Below are 21,312 nucleotides of genomic sequence, written 5' to 3' on the forward strand. Positions count from 1 at the left end.
CTAGGTGGAAATAAAGTTTGCTAGATACATAAGTATAACAAGTATACATATGTATTTACGGTGGAGCAGTTCTTATATAAAAATAAAAATATAAATATATATAATTTATATTTATCTCCTGTCCGTTTTTCCAACTCCTCTTTTCCCGGCGAACAAATGTTTGGGCATCTTTGTCCCGATAAATCGATCGGCTTCTCCTTTCAATCCCTTCTTGCCCACTTTCTTCGCCACTGCTTTGTGTGCTATGTTTTTTAACTTCATTTTCATCTGTGATAGAGAAACATACGGTGTGTATTTAAACCGAAGAGACAAAAAAAATGACTTAACTTAAAAACTGAAGCCTCAGCACTTACAACATTATCCTTAATTCCCATATCGTTACGAGCTGGTCTAGAACTGCTACGTGCTCTAGACTGAGACTCGGATTGAAGTCGCATTCTTTTAGCGGCAGGCTGTGATTGGGATCTTGTTCTCTTTCTAGTCCTGGTGAAGTTTGCCTGTCGAATGGGAAATGATTACATAACAATAAAATGTTGATTACTTTTTATCTAAATCAATTCTTTCTTATATTTCATATTCATACACCTTTTGGTCGAATATGCCAACTTACATTTTCTGTGCCCTCCATATCAACACCCAAGTCTTCCATTTGGTCACGCAGCTTGGTGACGGAACGATCTCGCACTTTCGAGCCAGCTGTACGAGGCATAACAGGCTTAGTGGATGCCTTTGCGATTCGCGCTTCATCTTTCATGATGGCTTTGCGGTCCCGAATTTGTTTCGCCAAGTCACGAATCTCTCGCATAGTTTCGCTCAATTCCGGAATCTTGGCATCATAAACGCCCGCCTCTTCTCGTAGGTTTTCTTCTTGCTCCAGAGCGTTCAATTTCTGCGCACAACAAAATAGGGATAATAATAATGAGAATTTGATTTGCAGCATTATTTTCCGCTTCCTACGATCGATTCATTCCATTGTTACCTCAAAAATGTCTGGGTCTATGTAGTCTGCTACGTTGTGGCCCTCCCAGAGCTCGGGAATAATGTCGTACTTCTGGTCCCCTTCAATGTCGTAATTTTTCTTCAAATCCAACACGTAATCATCGCCCATTTCCTCCTCGATCTCACGCTCCAGTTTCCTCTTTCTTTCGGTCTTTGCAGCTGCCAATTCTTTCTTCTTGAGAATGCTTTCGGGAATGCAGGGCGGCCTTGCTTTCTGGTCTCTAGTAGTTGGCTGGGCTACGTGTAACCGATTCAGGACAGATTCCATCTATTGAACAAACATGATGAGCAAAAATCGAGAGAAATTCAATTTTACAGTTATTATTTTACAACTTTACCTTCTTTGTTCTCATTTTCAGCTCAACTCTGTGAGCCAAAAGCCGATCACAGGCCTGAGTTTTTACTTCCATGACCCCGTAGTCAGTAATTGTACTCATTTCAATTACCGGAAGGTCAGGATCGTCCTCAAAAGGCTTTAGAGTTTCACGTTTCTCTTCCGGCAGTTCCTCCAGTCGAAGGACGTCAACTTTATTCAGCACGATCATCAGTGGTTTGTTTGTGAACAACGGTTTGATGGACTCGAATAGCTTTACCTACATGGGTTATCAAATTGAAGTTACAAATGCGCATGAAGTTGCAGTCAGTGATATTTTATTTTGAATAAATTACCTGCTCCTCCAATGAATGGCCACATTGCTCAGATATATCGACAAAATACAAAACTGCAGCACGTAAATGAGCAAGTGCCGTTACCGCTTGCATTTCTATAACATTTCTTTCTTCTAATGGATGATCCAGAATTCCGGGTGTGTCTACAACTTGCCAGCGCAGATACTTATAATCTGTGTGTCCAACGTACAGTGATTTTGTCGTAAACGCGTAAGGCTGCACCTCAACGTCTGCTCGAGTGATCTGTTGATCAAATCAATCAATGTCTTAAAATCTGTTGCTTCAAAATTAGCGATAATTAGGCACATTTACTCACTATATTACGAAGTTATTCACCTTATTTATGAAGCTGCTTTTACCGACATTGGGAAAACCGCAAATGATGATTGTGCGAGTGTACGGATCGATGCTTGGCAGTCGAGCCAAGTGCTGACGAACTTGTTCAAGGTAAGTTAAATTTGCAGCTTGTCTTTTCATTATCGTGGCCATTCGACCCAGCGCAGCTTTCTTCAGTTGTTTACAACGATACAGCGAGTCTCCATACTTCAAGAGACGCACATAGTCTTTTGCAACGCTACAAAAATTAGACACGTCAAATTTAAATACTGATAAGTTCTTCACTTTGTGCGAGTTTGAAAGGAGCAACTGTGAAAAAAGAATTAAATCGAATTATGAAAAAGAAGCTTAATTACTTGTCGATCAAGTGGCGAGCAGTGTTAATCTGTCCCAGAGCCAGTTTGTAGTGATCCTTGTCGTATAAAACGTTCATAAGATCAGCATAGAAAGGATGAACATCGTCGAGTTTTGGAAACTCTTGAATAATTTGACTCATACGATCGTGGAAATTTTGCTGGGTGAATTTCACCTTGCGTGTATAAAATGCGCGGATTCTTGATATTTTGTAGTTCTTGTGTATAACGGTTGGCGTCTTGCGCTGTGTCTTGGACAAGATGATATCGATGAAGTCCTGCAAAATATCAGACGAGATGACATTATTAACGTTCGAAAAAATAGCCGTGCTAACATATAGTTAACCTAAAAAATACGGGGGACAAATTTTCGAAACTTCTGAATCAGCGAGTCGAAGAGTCGAATTACAAATATGCGGATTGTTATACGAGGTTTATTGTACAGTACAGAGAAAGAATGAAATCTGTGTTTCTGACTCGAGATCAGAATCGAACGTGTCTTTTAGACTAGGTTAAGATTCGACGATCAATCGAGTATCTGCTCACCTTGGCTGTCGGGACAACCGCGATCTTTTTGAAATTATACAGAGCCATTTTTGCGGATGAATTGTCACTTCGGTGACAATAAATATTTGAAAAATATTGCCAATTTTACTGGGAGTCCGTCACGCACGTGCTGCACGACGTTCCCGAAGAGAAAGACAGGATCGCGCCATCTGTTGGATGATGAATCAACTAAATTACCAACATTAGGGGAAAAAAAAAAACAATCTAAAAAACAGATGCAAAACAACAATGAAACGAATCTCCCTATAACAGCGGTGGCGTCGCTAATCGGCAGTGGAGAAACACGGAACTAATTTTAAAGAATTCAAACCAATCGTTACCACCCGGGAATTGCAAAATGCAAGTGAACCGCGTCATTTGACTGATAATGATAAGAATGAATAAGAAGACGCGACGAGCTACGCAAGCCAGTGTGCGGCAGGGATTTGGCCGAGTAACGTAAGTCATTGCGTTGAGGAAAAACAAATGTTCCGTAAAAATAGCTGTATTGTTACGCGCCTGAGATTTTTGTCAAGAAAATATCACAATGAGGCGTCGATTATCGGCAACGAACAAGACACCGGTTCCCCGGTGTATCAGGTCAGTGATCGAACATTAGTGTTCGTTTCGGTATCATAAATTATGTGTGCTTACCCGGCAGTATACATAACGTGACTGTTATCTACAAAGCTTTCGCAACTCACCTCTGATTTGAATATCTTATTTGTACTGTTCGAATTTATGTCCAACGTTCTGTGAACTTTTAGTTCAGCGGAGTTTTAATTTATTATTTAAATCAACATTGTCACAAACCGCTTGTCACTTCTTCAAAATTCATGATGATCGTTGGGTCATTTATATCTGTAACTAATTCTTAACATATTGCTTTTCAAATATTTAAATAGATCCTCGGAAGTTATGTATAACTAAGTAGCATTTAATGTCAATTTTAAAATTACAGGAAAACTACAGCCAGATGAAAACCCTCGTTGATCAGCTGCGGGCTACTGTAGCAAAAGTAGTTCAAGGCGGAGGCGAAAAAGCGAGAGCCCGTCATGTTAAACTAGGGAAATTGTTGCCAAGGGAAAGGGTCGACACTCTCCTCGATAAGGGTTCCGCTTTCCTAGAACTATCCCAGCTAGCCGGTTATCAAATGTATGGAAAAGACGAAGTCCCAGCGGGTGGACTTATCACAGGAATTGGAAAAATAGAAGGGTAAACTCCTATTCTTTAGGCCTGAGATTGTCAAAGGCTTTGCGATAATTTAGATTTTTCGATTCGCAGTATCGGGTTATTTATTAGACGTAAGGTTTTTAGTTTTAATTTGGAAAATCCTATTGTCGTCTTTTTGTAGACACAACTGCGTCATAATTGCGAATGATGCGACGGTCAAGGGCGGTTCATACTATCCTATAACTGTGAAGAAACATTTGCGTGCTCAGGAAATAGCGCAGGAAAACGAGTTGCCATGCATCTACTTGGTGGACAGTGGAGGAGCGAACTTGCCGCACCAGGCGGAGGTATTTCCAGACAGGGATCACTTTGGTAGATTTTTTTACAACCAAGCTAACATGAGCGCTCGTGGTATAGCTCAAATCGCAGTTGTTATGGGAAGCTGCACTGCCGGCGGAGCCTACATTCCTGCCATGTCCGATGAGAACATAATCAGCAAAAATGGCACTATTTTCTTGGCAGGACCTCCGCTCGTCAAAGCTTCTACTGGGGAAGACGTTACCGCGGAAAATCTGGGTGGAGCAGATCTGCACTGTCGGTATGATTGAGAAAGGTTTTATAACAGAGGCGTAATTTTTCTTGTAAAATATTGATGAGATCTACATCGAAATGGACATGTCTTCGTATGGTGGAAAGACTATTTGTTGTTTTTCATAGAATTGAATACCGTACTGCATGTTATTAATATACCTCATCGATTGTTTTCAGCACTTCCGGGGTTACTGACCACTATGCGATCGACGATCCTCACGCATTGTACTTGGCTCGACGCATGGTGAAGAATCTGAATCGTCAAAAATGTTCGGCTGTTACGTTCGAGAAGGATTTTTCTGCACCTATTTACCCAGCTGAAGAAATCTATGGTATCGTCGGAGCTAATTTGAAGCGACCTTACGACGTTAGAGAAGTTATAGCACGGATAGTTGATGGCTCAGAGTTTGACGAATTCAAAGAACAGTATGGAGAAACTTTGGTCACCGGTTTTGCAAGGTTGCATGGTTGCCCGATTGGAATCGTTGCTAACAATGGTATACTGTTCTCTGAAAGCGCACTAAAAGGTGCTCATTTTGTGCAGCTGTGCGCACAGAGAAAGATACCCTTGATATTTCTCCAGAATATTACTGGTACATATTTAGAGTACCTACGTTTATTCAATTGTAATTCATAAGGTTCACTTTATTGCTTTTGTCATATTGTATCGTCCAGGGTTTATGGTGGGAAAAGATGCCGAATCCGGTGGCATAGCCAAAAATGGTGCAAAACTGGTGACTGCAGTGGCGTGTGCTCAAGTTCCCAAGATCACCTTGATCATAGGAGGATCGTACGGTGCTGGAAATTATGGTAAGCTGCTCGTTTTCGTTTCTGGGTAAATCTAAAACTAAGAATTTGCTATATATTTTAGGTATGTGCGGTCGGGCTTTTGCCCCAAGGTTTATGTACTCCTGGCCTAATGCTAGGATATCTGTAATGGGAGGAGAACAAGCAGCCGGAGTTTTGGTTCAAATTACAAAAAATCAGCGAGTTCGAGAGGGAAAGCAAGTTAGTATATAACTTGGTTTTCAAGTTTGTTTTCAATTCTCTTGGTCTTGGGTTTTGAAAGAACACTTATATTGGCTTTTTTTAGTGGACTCAAGAGGAGGAAGACAAGTTAAAGAATCCGATAATTGAACAGTTTGAGGCAGAAGGCAATCCCTACTATTCTAGCGCCAGGTTAATTTATAATTAGTTTTTCTATGAATGAGACCAAAATTGTCCGAGTTTACTGAACAGTACACATTGTAATTAACTCCATGTTTATTTCTAATTAGACTCTGGGATGACGGGGTGATTGATCCAGTCGATACTCGCGCGGTGCTGGCATTGAGTTTGGCAGCAGCATTGAACGCGCCGATTTCAGACAGCACCTTCGGCATTTTCCGGATGTAAATCGACGGGGATCGATGTACTTATTTTGAGCCATCGTAAAAAGATTTTTTATATATTTATAACAAGGATCTACAGCCTGTGACAGGAATCATGTAACATAGATATATTTTTCTAAAGAATTGGCAGTTGGGGTAAGGAATCTACATATATGTATACGAGTAAATGCTTGTATGTAAGTATGAAAATATAACAAAGTAATATCATGAATTCTACGAATTTACTATTGCGAATTCGTAAAACCCATGCCATCAGAACATTTCAATGCACTTGAGTGTCTTAATGTTCAGAATTGCGTATAAAATGTGGTTGTCAAGCCCTTTTTCGCTTTTGAAGTACGTGGACATTGATATTTGGAGATCAGGGCCCCTCTTAACCAGTGTGATTCTGTGGGCATAACTTTTCTACCCTATCAAAAGAGGAGTTCTTTTTATTTCTTGTCAATGCAATTTATTCTAATCAAGGACAAATACCACTCATAGTAAAGTTGCACCAGGTGGTGGCTCCAGAAAAACTGTGAACGTAACACTATAGTACATGATTTCTGATCTCATGAGTCGTGCTTTTGTAATCTATGACGTGATTTCTTATACATCTTATAGAAATTACAAGACAAATCATGTAATAAATTATATGCTGAATTTATACACAACTTCATACGATTCAAGGCATGAACATTTGAACATTCTCTCTGTTCAGTTTAAATATTCAGAACAAAAAGTAATCATAAATTACATTTATTGACTATTTTTTAATACGTTTAAATTTATCTCATCTCATCGTTTAATATACGTTTCCGTACTTTTCTATTCCAGAAGTGTGCAGGATAAAGTTCGGGTATTTTGAACAATGTTTTGTGGCAAATACCTGAATTACCGACACGCGCGTCAGTCAATCAATTAGTAATCATTATCGCGTCAAGATGGCGCTCGTGTGAAATTCAAATCAATTTCAAGCTGGATAAGTTACTCTTCCGGGAAAAACAATTGATGAACGATCGTCCCACCATTTTGACGATTTGTTGTCAACGGTCGAACGAATCCCAATTGATCTTGTGCCGTACGGAAGGAAATGCGTGTTTATTGTGAAGAAAATATCTTCCGTCATCACCAGCTGAGCTTTCTCTGTTTAATTACGGCTTCAGCTCGGTTCACAGACGACGCAGTTTATCTCTGTAAGTCCACCTATGTCATTACGCATATAAACTAGACGAGTTGCAATTGTTAAACAAACTTTCTAATTGTAAGTAAGAACTCTGGGTATATACGAATACATCTTTCTGCTGATTTTTATTGAAGCAACTTGTTATTTTACATCTGATGTGTAATAATTATACTGACGTATCAATCATCGATGGTACGTATTACTCGATATTATTATTTTATATGTATAGTACGTTAGTTAGCTCCGTGTTTCTATAGTTTCACGGCATAATATAAGCTTAAACTCTTCGTCGTTCTACGACTAGCTGTTTGGCTATTACCTCGAAATTCTCCGTTTGCAAAAGCCAGTTTCATCCCTTTTATCGTTTTTATTGTTATTATTATTATTATTATTATTATTATTATTATTATTATTGTCATTTCCCATATACCTAGCTACATATTTATAACTATACGAGTAGTCACCTTATACAGTTTAATTTTCATTGTCATTATTATTCGATTCTAATTTCTTCTTCTTCTTCTTATTATTATTAATAATATTAATATACATATATGTATGCTATATATATACGTATATAATACCCCTAGGAAACAATTAATTGGCAGTTACATAACGGAGAATTTATATGTATTATATTGTCGTCGTTGTATTTCATACAACAACAATACATATATATCGAATATCTATTTCGTTTTTTTTTTCTTTCTCTTTTTCTTTTTATTACAATTATAATCATAATTATTATTACTAATTCTCCATGATCGCGCATTTTATTATTTAGTTACTTACTTATTTTTTTTTTTTAAATTCTTTATGTTTCTAAATTTGGATAGGTATACCTTGTACAAGAATAAATACCGATTAAATATTTTTTCAATTCACGATAACGAATATTCGGTATGACGATTTATATCTACTTATTCAGGTGTAAACACACAATACAATCGTTTGTTATTATATCACTATTTATTCGTTGTGCTTCGTTTTTTCTTGCGTTGCGTTGCGTTGTGTTACTATTACGTATTATTAATGTCCGTGTTTTCATTTTTATTACATATCGACGTTTATACCATCAGAGGCGACGGACTTTTAATATCCTGATATTTCAAAGAAATTACTTTCAATTACGTATTACAGTTTTTGAATTTAACATATCAATATTATCGATTCTCATTGCGATAATAATGATAACAATGCACGATCCTAGCTAGTTATTGTTTTTGTTGTTATTATTATTATTATTATTATTATTATTCACTTTTTTTCTGGCCTATTGTTAGTAGCAGTTGTTTAGCTGCATATTATATTATAAAGGAATTCATTAATATAGGCTTTAATAGGTTTAGTATCGTAGGTATTCAATTGTTATTATTAATACGTATCGTTATTATATATATACCTATAAAGAAATTATTAATTAATTAAATATCTATATATAATATATATTGTATTTAAGAATAATAATATATTAGTATCACATGAAATTGTCCCACGTTTCGCGATGGAATAAATTTTTTCTCTCTTTCGTTAATTACTTGTCGGTTAAATTTCGTTTTTTTCTCTATACTATATTATATTTGATTTGGAAATTTGAGAAACATCGGCTATTCGATTTGAATTCGAAGAAAACGTAAAGTACGTGAACTGTAATAATCTCCTTAATGTAAAGACTGATGTACTCAAAGTACAGATGAATAAATGCATACCGATTTGTACGAGGAAAAAAAAAAAAAAAAGAAAATAATAACAAAAAAACAATTCGTTTTCAAAATTTATTTATTCTGCGTCGAGAGTAGCGTAGTGGGACAAATCAAATTTTGATTCCAAGAAAGGCTCGCCCGTGGTTTCATTCTTTCGTTATACATAAAAAAAATATAATGTTTAACAATAAAGAGTCTAAAAAAAAAGTCTCTATACAGAGTATAAGACGGAAATAAAAAAAAAAACCGTTACGGGACACATTAAATTGCAATGCGCGCCGTATAATGAAACAAATTTTCCGATCAAGCGACGATAATTGTTGTTATTATTATTATTATTATTACAATTATTATTATTATTATTATTATTATTTTAACGCGCAATAAATTTGCAATTAATGGAGGTCGATGAGAAAAAAAAAAAAAATTAAAAAAATTAAGTTTTAAAACCGTGGATAAATAAATCCTTCGAAATTTTTTTTTCTTTCTTTTCTATTTTCATTTAGAAAGTTAAATTTTTTTCCGTAGAAACTTCTATAAAATATTTTTCTTCTTCTTTCGTCTCTCGTGCAACGTTTTATCGATTCAACGATCTTCTCTTATATTTATCGTTTATGATAGAGCTCACGCGAATGGATCAGATTAATATACAGAATAAGACGAATAAAATACTAGCTGATTTTAAATATCCCGACGCAGTAATTGAAAAAGCGGCGTTCACCGTCGCTGCAGTCTCCATTTCCACAACCTTGTATTCATACTGTTCGCGAATCTCGTTTTTTGGATGTACAGCTGCAGCCGATTCCGCTGATCCAGGCCGTTCCGCCGTTTCTTGGGACGCAGTAACGTTGTTACCTTTCAAAACAAACGCCAGCAATGCTGTAGGAAAACAAAAATTATCATACGATTAATAAGAAAAAGAATTCTTTTTATTACGATACGTGCGAGCGCGTTTTTGTTTTTTTTTTTTTTTTTCCCCTCTTCTTCGTTTTCCTTCAAATCAATTTCAAAGAAAAATTTTTATTCATTGTATACCTACACGTGTATATCCATATCTAAAATATATTTAAAAATATTTTTCACTACAGTTGATAAAATTATTGAAGAAAAAACAAAAAGAAAAAACGGTTCTATCGTTAGATATCATTAACGGTATACATAATATATGTATATATAAATATATATATGGGTATAAATGATTCGAGTTTTGGAACGATCGTTGTAATGAATTCTCGGCGGTGACTATAATTATAATAATGATAGAACCGCGTTACATGACGTATATATGTCGATCTGTATCGTATACATGTGTATACCTATAGACACCGTTTGAAATTTAGTACCTCATTAGTCATTATTACCGCTGCACTGATATACCTACCATAACTTGTTTAGTCCGCTTACTTTATACCCGCGGGGTGTTTTATTTGTTTCTTCTTTTTTTATTTATTTATTTATTTTTTTTTTTTTGTCAGGCTTTTGGGAGGTTCGTTTTATTTCATTTGATGCCAGTTAAACAGTTCGAGAAGAAAAAGACGAAGATCCAATACCAAATAGATAGCATCTAGTCGTCTACATTTTGTTACTTCTCTTGATTATTTTTCTCTAACTAGTTTTTGTTTTTGGTTGTTTTATTGTTCTTCACTTCGTTTTAATTATACATTCGTATACGGGACGTTGCAAAATGAGAAAATCAGTCAAGTGTTAAGTCTCAGTTTGATATTGTGGATTCGAGGTTTGCGTTACGTATAAATATCGGTTTTTAATTTTTTCGTATCATCTGACTCATGAAGGTCATAATAACTAGACATGACTTTAGAATATATTTTTATATAACTTTTTTTTTTGATTTTTTAAACAATTCTGAGTCTAACAGTGTAAGATCAGAATTGATATCATTATTTTAGAACAAGTATTATCGATTTTTTAAACTAAATCTTGAACTAACTTTCAGTTTCAAACATTTCGTCAATTTTTAAAAAATCGGTAGCTCATTGACACGAAAATTTCGATCCTCAAGGAATAACTGTACGCAAAACTGAAAAAAAAAAAAAATAACTGAAACCTGACTGATTTTTTTTATTTTGAAGTCTCCCGTACATTCATATCTGAATCTAAACTTATTTTCTTGTTACAACGCTACGCGAACCGTTGATAAATTTTCACATTCTTTTTAACATTAGCGATTGTGTGTGTCTGTGTTTTTTTTTTTCTTTTATTTTAAATCGAAAAGACAAAACGAATGATATCTTACCTTTTTCAACCTCAGTGCCTTCTTCAAAGTCGACTTTTATGAACGTCGACATCGTCACCTCGAACAGATTATTCTTGTCACCGTTAGGAGGCGAAACCGAGCGCCGTTTTCTGCCATATCCGAGCCGCCCGTTGCTGCATTCGATCTTCAACGATACAGGCACAATAAAAAATGGAATGATGGAATGGATTAACACCCACAATTTTGTGAGTTCTTGAGTAAGGACTTCAATTCATTACAATATGAGAATTACTACTCACCCCCTCGCATTTGTCAACGCAAACGTTTACCGTCCCTCGAAATTGCACGTAAGTACTTTCCGGAAATTTGAAAGCTCGAAATTTCGCCGTCAAAAAGTCACCGTCGACAGTGTCGAAGTTATCGAACAGATAAGGATCTACCGAACACCTGTGTTACAATCGTGCAGACACGCCAAAATTAGAGAGAGAATCGTTGTGTATATCGTTACATGCCATGTGACCTTACGATCAGAGAATTTTTGAAATTTCAACTTTTTCCTGAGAAAATCGATCGAAATAGATCGATCAACGCTGTTCGCAAACTAGATAATTATTGATGTTCTCATTACCCGTTGAAGATGATGGTTTCCTCCTGAGTTCTCATGTCCGATACTTGCATGTAAGTTGTCAGAATTCCGTATGTCGGAGCAGAGATCGTGTCCAGATAGATCTCCATCTGCAAGGGAGTTCCCGGACTGACGTGAAGTTCGCCGGTAACCAGATTGCCGCCCTGACGAACACCAACGCTGAGAGTTGGCGTCGGTGCCGTTCCCAGGACGTCTTCGATCGTCCCGATGACCCTTGATAATGGATGAGGAAGAGAATATAATAGAATGCAATTACAAGGATCGAGATAATCCTACGATTATTATTTATCATCCCCGCTTTGTCGAGAGAGGAGAAACTCACTCGGACTCTTCGAAATCGTCGGGTAAACTTCTACGGTGTAAAATCGTTCGATTCGGCGTCAAGTTCAGGCCGGATTTCACCGATTTAAGAGGTACTGTCACTTCGGTGATTCCGCATTTAACGGTGAACGTGTGCTTGCTCGAATCGGTTGGTTCCTCCACGATTATTCTGTGATAGTAGACCTTCTTCCCCTGCGATCAGAACAACAGACACACGTGATCGCTTCCTTTGAAATTGTTGGTTCGAGAACTGTCGTCGGTTGCATCATTCATTATTGCATCAACTATTATCTCTACGTTACCGTCATTTTATTTAAAACCCTCGTCAGACCGCAGCGTAACATTTCCTCGGGGATGAGCGATAATTTGAAAGTGGCAACCCCATCGCTCAACTTCGGTTTGCAAGCTTCATCTGTGATTGGACGTGAAAAAATAATGCGAGTATAGACAGAGTCAGAGAGTTGGAGAGATTCCATCGAGAGTATAGTCAGCGTGTTTTTTTACCTGGATAGTTCTTCAGATTCTCGAGGTAAATCGTCGCCTGTGGGCTGCTACGCGTTACGTCGACCTCCATCCTGTCCTTGAAGCATCGCACTTTACTCTGTACTGTAAAAAGTGGAAGAAGAAGAGAACACTTGAGAAACTGATCCACCATGATAACTGCACTGCATTGTATTCTGGGCGGGTAACTTTCTGGTCCGAACTCTCGTCACGAAAGTTTCACCATTTTTTTTTGTATATGAAAATCTCGTGTCGACATGTTCGTTTACGTCGAATCTCCGAAATCGCTGAACCGATTTTAATGAAATTTTGTGAATGTGTATTGCTTGGTCCAACTTGAGAGATGAGACAGTTCTTATTCCGATAACTGACCCTCGATATTTTTTCTATTGCAAATTTAAGGACTTTTTATAGGACAAAGTGTTGTAATTCATTTACAAGTTCCACAAGTTTCCTTTGTTATCTAGGTTGTGTAAGTATTCGATAACGAAATCAAAACGTTTCCAAGATGCTATAATTTATTCCACGTCACGCGTGAAAAACGTGCGTGTTCAGTTTTTTGCGTATCTATCATTATTTTGAGCTGAGCGACAGCCATGCGTGGTCTGGATTGCTAATATGATTATAGCTTGTACACTTGGGGTTCGGATTAAGGTCGTTTACCCTGAGGACCGATCTACCTCAAGATCGAAGGATCAAAGAGAAAGATCCAACCCCAGAGATCAAAAGTCACCCTGCGGCACGGCAGTTACCAGAAGAGAAGAAGGAGAAGGGGACTGTACGTTTGCAAGGAATGGGCGAACCCACCAATGAAAGTCTTACGAATGGTGCACACCGTCTCCTGTAGGTACACATGTGTACTCTTACATACATGGGTACCATATACCTAATAAACTTAATACAACGTATGCAAGACTGAGGAAGCAGAAGCATCAGGATGACGTTAAGCTGCCGCAGCATTCCTTTATACGTACATACATTACACATCTCATAACTCCTCGTGTCCGATGACTTATACATGCTTGTTTACGACTCTTTGGCTTACTTGGTTTACGTACATCCATGCATACCTGTTTATGTAAAGAATTCTCTCCTCCTTAGCTCTTTATATCGCTGACGAAGCAACGCTAAGTTCTATTCGCATTTAGGTATGTACAGTCTGAAACTGCTTAATCAAGGTCTTCGCAATGGCTGTAGCACAATAACAGGCTGTTGTACCAAAAAGAAATACCGGAATTGGATGACTCAAATTTGAGGTTTTACGCGTAGGTGGAAGTGGAGATTCCGAACTCACGGTGATCATGCTTACATGTCCTTTTTCAGACTTGGGTCAGTTGATATTTAGAAAGCTCTACAAGCCATGGTCGCTGTAACCAGAACCCAAGGATCGTCAATCATTATCGCGATGATCCGAATACCGCGATTAATCCGTAATTTCAAGGGTTTTTATCACTTTTCAATCATACTTCAGACAGGATGAATGGTGTTCAGGTATATAACCCTAAATACAAGCTCACGGTTTTATTCCTCTTCTTTTCAAGCTTCATTGTGCGATCTGTTACACGCTATTCACGGTTTACTAATCCACTTGACCAACCAACCAAGAAGGCGAGTCTGCAGGCGTCAGATTCGACCAACGAGACGATCTTTTGAAGTTTCTGCCGCTGTGCGGTGAAAGTTGCTCTCCAACCAGACGTTAACTTCACGTATGCCTCCTTCCCACACGAGTTTCTACATAGATAAGTACACTCTCCTATACTTTCTGAATTCACGCCGCCTAGTGTCACGTACATAAGCGTCCACACGCGGATTCTCATTGTTGTATGTATCCACCGGGCCCCTTAGCTACGTCCAAATCGTGTGATTTCAAGTCTGCCCACTCGATTGTCGCAGTGAAGTAAAGGGTCCTTCTGACCATTCTATTCCTTATAGATGTGCAGCAAAAGTGGCTTACAAATTTCATCAGCCACGAATAACGTGTCCATAAGGCACGTGATGCACGCAGACTTGTGATCAATGATCCATCGTTGCCAAATTGTGTTGGAAACAGTAGGTGTAACGAATGAATGCTGTTCATGGTCCCGCTTCTGTTTTCTCATTATACAAGCCATCTTCTTCTTATTCTTGGATTTTCCAACATCATTCGATACGGATGATACGTAGATAATATAGTATTTAAAGCATGAGATCAACTCGTGCGGTCCATACAGCAGGCGGATGCTTTTATGGTACTTCTTCTCCTCCTCCTTCTTCTTTTTCATCAAGACGATTCTTTTTTTCTCCTCTCTTCTTCTTGCCATTTACCGATGATCGTACAACACACTGCCAATGGTGTCCGCTGCACTGCTGTAAGTTATAACGCGTAAAGTCTGCAGCTCTCTTAGAGCTCAATGCAGCATGCCGTTGATGTCGATGTGCCGAGAAGATGCTGCTGATGCTTGAACCCGACTTCCGGGCCATTGATTATCCTTCGCCAACTGCAGAAACGAGATGCAGCCTCCGGCTATTAAACCTGTGCTATATGTGCACATACGTATGTATCTACATACATATCTGCGTGTACATAAAGCGTTACCCAACCAGTTTGACACGAGACAAGGAATTCGGCGAACCTCGAATCTGCTCTTCGTGTTTTTCAATCCTCCGATGGTTGTTAAAATAACAACCCAATGGAATTCAACATTATGTTTTTATTTATAGTATAAAAAGCTATACACTACACATTCGATTACCTTGTTCCCACAACTGTACATCGATGCACATTGCGATGTAGAGTATAACCATTGTGTGTGTAACATACATCATATGTGCACATAAGGATGTACGGAATATTTAATCTTTGCCGGTGAAGAATATATTTTCCGCTGGGTTAGTCTCGTTATCTGATTTCTGGATCCTTGGGCAACCAACCAACGAACCAACGAACCAACCATCCACTCTCCTCGTCTCTAGTTTATTACACCTGTTGCACATATCCGTCTACGTATCCACAACGCACCGAGTGTTTGGATTTCACATTAACTTCTATGCATAATCTTCTCTCTCCCATTGAACGTAACAACAACTTACATATTGTGGAGTAAGATTGTGATTCTTCTTTTAAAATATCAAAATACCATGCACGTATGCATACACCAGCGTTTATGTACGGTAAAATACCCGCCGGACGTCGCCAAATCCCACGTTCTACCGAAGGAGGAAGAAAAAAAAAAGAGAGAATGAATCAGAAAAATTGAACCCCGAGCCTCCTCACATGGGCGTCACACTAGGGACGTTCATACCTGGACAGGGTATATACATAACGTAACACACGTATAATTATGTATGCATTACATACCCAGACAGGAACCAAGATGTGTAATATGGTTATACCTATGTGCTTACAGTAGGTATACAACACGAAGCAACGGTTCTTTTACGAAACACGTACAATGTACATGTACTTGTAGGTGGATATGTGTGGGTGTGTGTGTTTATATACTTTCTACTCATACGTTAAACACGTTCGTTGGGTTTTCCATGCGTGGCATGCGTGCGATGTGGCCGCTAAACGAACCTTCGTTAAGTTATTTTACAATATTGTCCATCCATTTCGTTTGAAAATCACTACATCACGTCATTATACATATATATATATATGCAATAATGTATATACACATGAATATGATCTGCGCAATGCAATATAGTACAAGCGCAGTATCGATAATAGTTGTTGCATCGAATATATTATGTTAAAACATACAGTGTACAAAATCTTACAAACAATTATCATTATTATAATACATGATTTATCGAGTTGTTTAAAAATCCCTATTTAACATTGCTGCATATGTATATATACATAATATAACGTATAACGTTTTTGTGATTTTTTTTTCTTATATTTACTCTCCAAGTGGTGAACGTTACTGCTTATATTTGCAGAGAGATTAACTGTATAATTAATATATATCTACTGTGATGTATACGCGTAGATAGATAGTGATATTGCCAATATACATTTTATATATATATTCACATTCACATGTAGTAGATGAAGAAGAAGACGAAGAGAAGCATAAAGATCAGTAACGGTACTTTTGGTGCTTCTATAAATAATACCTATCTGTGGACACATATTATATTTCACATACACACACACAGATATGTATATAGGTACAAGTACATAGTTTTAACCTCCGATGTGAGGCATCATTTGGGTACATCATGGGTGGACACATTATGTACGTAAGGTAATTGTCACGTATGTACATGGAGTCTCTCTATTCAGACACACTTTGCTGTGTTTCCGCAGACTTTGAGTACAAGAAAAAAAAAATGTTAAACTTTGAGATAAATTTTTTCATTAATATTATTTCGATTGTCAAGCTACCTTTAAAAATACAGTAAAACCAGATATCTAAGAAATTGATGAGTTTTACTTCAATTTTCGAGATTATCGTCTTATATATTTAGTATTTGCAGTTCTTGTACTGCTCGATTAAATTTCGCTTTGTCTTATCTCATTCACTTACTATTATTGTTATTGTTATTGTTATTGTTATTGTTATTATACTCAGCTAGCCAGCCAGACAGACAGCCAGTCGTTATTATAATACCTGGAGCTGTAATGGCGCCCCGTGATTTCCCTTTCACGTGTACATTACATATCCACCACACGTGTTATCTTCCTCCTCTTCCCCCTCCTCCTCCTCCTCCTCCTCATCATCATGATGCATATTATATACATCATACACTACATATCAGACATGCAGGCATTTGTCATACATATGTATATATGATACGCTCGTACCTATGTATGTCCCACACGATCTAGGTACTGCAAACACTGTAGTAATTCGCATAACGTAATGGGTCGGTCTAACAGAATTGCATGGATGGTCATCTAATCGTTCTTCCTTCCGTTTCATGACCATCTTCTCTATATTATGTCTAGAAATACGTCAGTTGGTATATACAGTATACACGTATGCTCTATACTGTTCAGATATATATATATATATATATATATATAACGTCTTTCATACGTCTATTAACGACCAATTCTTCAAATTCCATTTCATCATCGTGCAATCTTCTGACGATAATTATCGTGATAGTGATTATAACATTCTCGATCATCTCGTTCTTTCTCAACCAAATCGCTCTTGTTATCAAAGGAAAAAGTCACGTTTTTATATTTGGTTTATCATCGTCAAGACGTTAGGTCAATTCGCTTTATCCAATCGTCCAACATCATGTCAGAAGTGTAGAGACATACGTATCACGCGAACGCCGATGGCTATTTTAAGAGATATTTCGCCGCCTATGGATTTCAAGGAAGAATCCTTGAACGGTCATACATATGTGTGTGTATACGTGTGTTGAAACACCAGCAGATCAGGTTTTCTCCAGTACGAGTCATCGGCCAAAGTTGCGCTCGGCGCGATGGGCTCGTCTTTTCTTTTTTATTCCCTCTTCTTCTTCATCTTCTTCTTCTTCTTATTATTATTATTATTATTATCGGTAAGCTAGAGTTTCTTCTTCTTCGTCATCGTCGAAGAGGCGGATCCTTCGTACATCCGTAAAGTTGAAAATTTATTATTTATTAGCCGTGTAATGATTCGATACATGAAACGAAGTGTGTATCGTCTGTTCGATATCAACGTTCACTAAAAAATATCTCCATATATCCAAGTCCACGTGTTTTAAATGCAAAAATGGTTCAACAGCCCCATTCTATAAACAATTTTGGACAAAAAGACTGTAACAAATTTTCATTCGATGCAACAATAAAGAAATGGCACGAAAACTACGAAATCGCAATAGTAAATTCCTAGTTTTCTGCATCAAATAAAAATGAATGAGAGTCTTATTGTTCAGAATTGTGTATAAAATAGGGCTGTTAAGTTCAAAATCGTCAAAAAATTAAATTACAAAAATTATATTTTCAGTATTTTGTTTGATTTTTAATTCATGTCCTGGTGTATTGTTATCGATTCTTTCGTACTAAATTAAACAAAAAAAATTTATGAAATTTTAATATGAATATTAAAAGGTCGCTCGAAAAGATCTAAAGAAATGGACCAAAAAATTGAAAAAAAATTATTAGCGACCTTTCAAAATTCAAATTTTGAACTGAAACTTTCGGAAACTTATTTTTTTTTTGTCTATAAAATTGTACCGTACAGAGAAAAAAAATTTAAAAAAAAAAATCGATTTTTGACAATTTCTGACGTTTTAAAAAATATGGAGCGACCTCTTGAAATTTTATTTTTGAACTGTCCTTTGGAGTGGGCTCTTAAAACATCAAAAACTAACATTTTGTCACACGAGACTCAAATAAAAAAAATATTCGTTTTTTTTTGGTGCCACCCAAATATATATATATATAATATATATATACACACACTAAAAATAAATACATAAAATCGCATAAATGAGAAAAAACAGGATCTACTGTACCGCACATCGACCATACAATGTATATCGTAATAAACGAAGAGCGCGTCTTGCTGTATAGACGGTTAATTAATTACGTATACAGGCCCGCGTTGCATGGAAGACTAATTATTTCTGTCACGGTAATAAGCCGGCTATAACCCAACCTAACCCAACCTGACGTCTAACCCTAAGCCAACATATAGTCGAGTGGATTAGGCTTGCATTGTTATAACACAACCGAGGTAGAAAAAAGAAATTTTCAATTTTTTTTTCTTAATCATATCGTTTTGTTCGTTCAATTTTTTTTTTGCCATTATAAATTTTATACTGTTTTTTCTCATCCTGTTTCTCACGATATATACTGTCAGCTCGACGGTTTTGCATTGTTTTATTTCATGCATGTTGCATTTTTTTTCCTGTTTATACATGCTTATCGGTTATTAAGTTTACATACTTACACTATAGTCTAAAGTCGAAATGCAACGAGGAAGTGAAGAAATTAATTGAGGAAAGAAAAGGATAAAGGAGCACGTGTGACTCTGATCCTGAACCTGTTTCTCAAGTCTTTTAACTGTCGTTTTTCTCATCAATTTACGCACTAATTAACTACGCGTCTATATATAATATAACTATGTACTCGCAGATTCGACGTATACTTTTATAAATACATTAATAATTAATCAATTGGAAATCGTGTTTCAATATATTCCTGTGATTAGCAGTATATATATATATATATATATAAAAAGGAAGACGAATAAAAAATAATTAAAAATAAGAAGAAATTTTTCTTTTTATAAATATTCAACGATTTTTATTGGTATATTAACTAACGTATGTGATATATCTACAATACTTATATAATTTCACGTAATTGCGTCATGATTCGAATTATTCGAGCGTGTGTACTTTCGAAAATTAAAACCATTATAAAAATAACGATGATACTGTTAAAAATAGGAGAAAATACTGGAAATTGACGAACGTATTAAACAATGTAAAAAAAAAATGCCGTTTTTACGTTAAAATCCAATAAAGATCGTCTGAATTAACGTACATCTCAACGAAAGCAATAGTTGACTTAAACTTTTTATACAATAATATACCTACAGGTATACATTGTATGTATATATATATATATGTATATTGCGCTTACCATTTCCAGATGCAAAATTCGCGATGACGCAAATCCAAATGGCAATTCGATAAATCATATTTGCGTTCATGATTCACACTTTAATATATATTATAATTCAATGCACACTATTTTAACAAAAATTATAATATTATTACACGCGTTACACGTATCGGAAGAAAATTAATAACATATAAAAGAAATCGATGATCTTTCCTATAGTTAATAACACGGATAATAAATAATATATCAATAAACCGTGTTAAATACGTAAAAAATTCGTATAAACAATAAAAATATTATTAAACTTTGATCGGTGCGAACGAAGACTATAGTTATTGCGATTTACGATTTTACGACGTGTGAAACGAGATTTTGTTAACGTGTGAAGAAAAAAAAGAATGATTCGAAACAATTATTTATATAACAATTTAAATATTCGCGAGCTTACGTGTTTTTATTTTTGTTGACTTTATTTTTTTTTTTTTAATTTCGTTGCGTTTTTTTATCTTCTTGTTCTTCGTCAAATATTTTTTTTATCGACGATCAACCGACGATCATTTATTTTCAATTAAATTATTATACATTATATTAATATAAACAAGGATATTCAAGGTTCCTCGTTTTTGTATATATACGTGTGTACATTATTATCACGTGATATATTATATTTACATAGATACACGAAGTAATGTAATATTATAATCGATACGCGTATATTGTTTTATTTATTTATTTACTTATTCTTTATTAATATTTTATTTTATCTTGCTTTTTTACTAAAAAAAAAAAAAAAACAAAAAAAAACACAAAATAAAATATTTGTCAAATATCTTTCTTTTATCCCGTGTCGTGCAGCGCGTGCGCGACATCCGCGGTTAGTAAGGAGAGAATACAACTGCGGTGGCAACGTCTGGTGGAATATGGCGAAGGGGGGGGGGGGGAGGGGGGGGAGAAGGTAGCTTGAGGTTGAGAGAGGAGGGGGGAGTGACAAGGACGAGAAAAAAAAATCCACCTTTTTCAACATCTTTCTATCTCTCTCCCTCTTCTCTCCTCTCCTCTCCTCTCCTCTCCTCTCCTCTCCTCTCCTCTCCTCTCCTCTCCCCACCTCTGACAATTTCCTTAATCCCTTCCCTTTCAACACA

General features: G+C 36.5%; 4 protein-coding genes across 4 annotated transcripts in view; 2 read left to right on the forward strand and 2 right to left on the reverse strand.

Annotated features, from left to right (window-relative positions):
* Positions 1-29: 29 nt before the first annotated feature.
* On the reverse strand, positions 30-3,064 carry LOC124408938 (nucleolar GTP-binding protein 1). The gene is made up of 9 exons (XM_046886270.1): positions 2,904-3,064; positions 2,361-2,635; positions 2,005-2,242; positions 1,669-1,911; positions 1,338-1,592; positions 980-1,267; positions 611-889; positions 354-497; positions 30-267 (listed from the first exon to the last, which is right to left on the reverse strand). Exons 1-9 carry the CDS (start codon positions 2,949-2,951, stop codon positions 112-114), a joined length of 1,926 nt encoding a protein of 641 aa, XP_046742226.1. The 5' UTR covers positions 2,952-3,064; the 3' UTR covers positions 30-111.
* LOC124408937 (bestrophin-4) overlaps positions 2,651-21,312 on the forward strand; it is a 341,487-nt gene continuing 322,825 nt past the window's right edge. Inside the window, exon 1 of the mRNA XM_046886267.1 lies at positions 2,651-2,668. The gene's annotated coding sequence lies outside the window, so the exon portion shown is untranslated. The remainder of the gene's footprint in view (positions 2,669-21,312) is intronic.
* LOC124408940 (methylcrotonoyl-CoA carboxylase beta chain, mitochondrial) lies at positions 3,260-6,293 on the forward strand. The gene is made up of 8 exons (XM_046886274.1): positions 3,260-3,503; positions 3,865-4,118; positions 4,258-4,674; positions 4,845-5,260; positions 5,343-5,477; positions 5,539-5,675; positions 5,761-5,846; positions 5,945-6,293. The coding sequence occupies exons 1-8, from the start codon at positions 3,390-3,392 to the stop codon at positions 6,060-6,062; spliced, it is 1,677 nt and encodes a 558-aa protein (XP_046742230.1). The 5' UTR covers positions 3,260-3,389; the 3' UTR covers positions 6,063-6,293.
* On the reverse strand, positions 9,470-20,364 carry LOC124408946. The gene is made up of 8 exons (XM_046886285.1): positions 20,189-20,364; positions 12,613-12,714; positions 12,411-12,520; positions 12,110-12,300; positions 11,770-12,000; positions 11,441-11,588; positions 11,181-11,325; positions 9,470-9,805 (listed from the first exon to the last, which is right to left on the reverse strand). The coding sequence occupies exons 1-8, from the start codon at positions 20,256-20,258 to the stop codon at positions 9,564-9,566; spliced, it is 1,239 nt and encodes a 412-aa protein (XP_046742241.1). The 5' UTR covers positions 20,259-20,364; the 3' UTR covers positions 9,470-9,563.

This window comes from Diprion similis, chromosome 8 (assembly GCF_021155765.1).
Source record: "Diprion similis isolate iyDipSimi1 chromosome 8, iyDipSimi1.1, whole genome shotgun sequence".
In the NCBI taxonomy this organism is placed as follows: domain Eukaryota; kingdom Metazoa; phylum Arthropoda; class Insecta; order Hymenoptera; family Diprionidae; genus Diprion; species Diprion similis.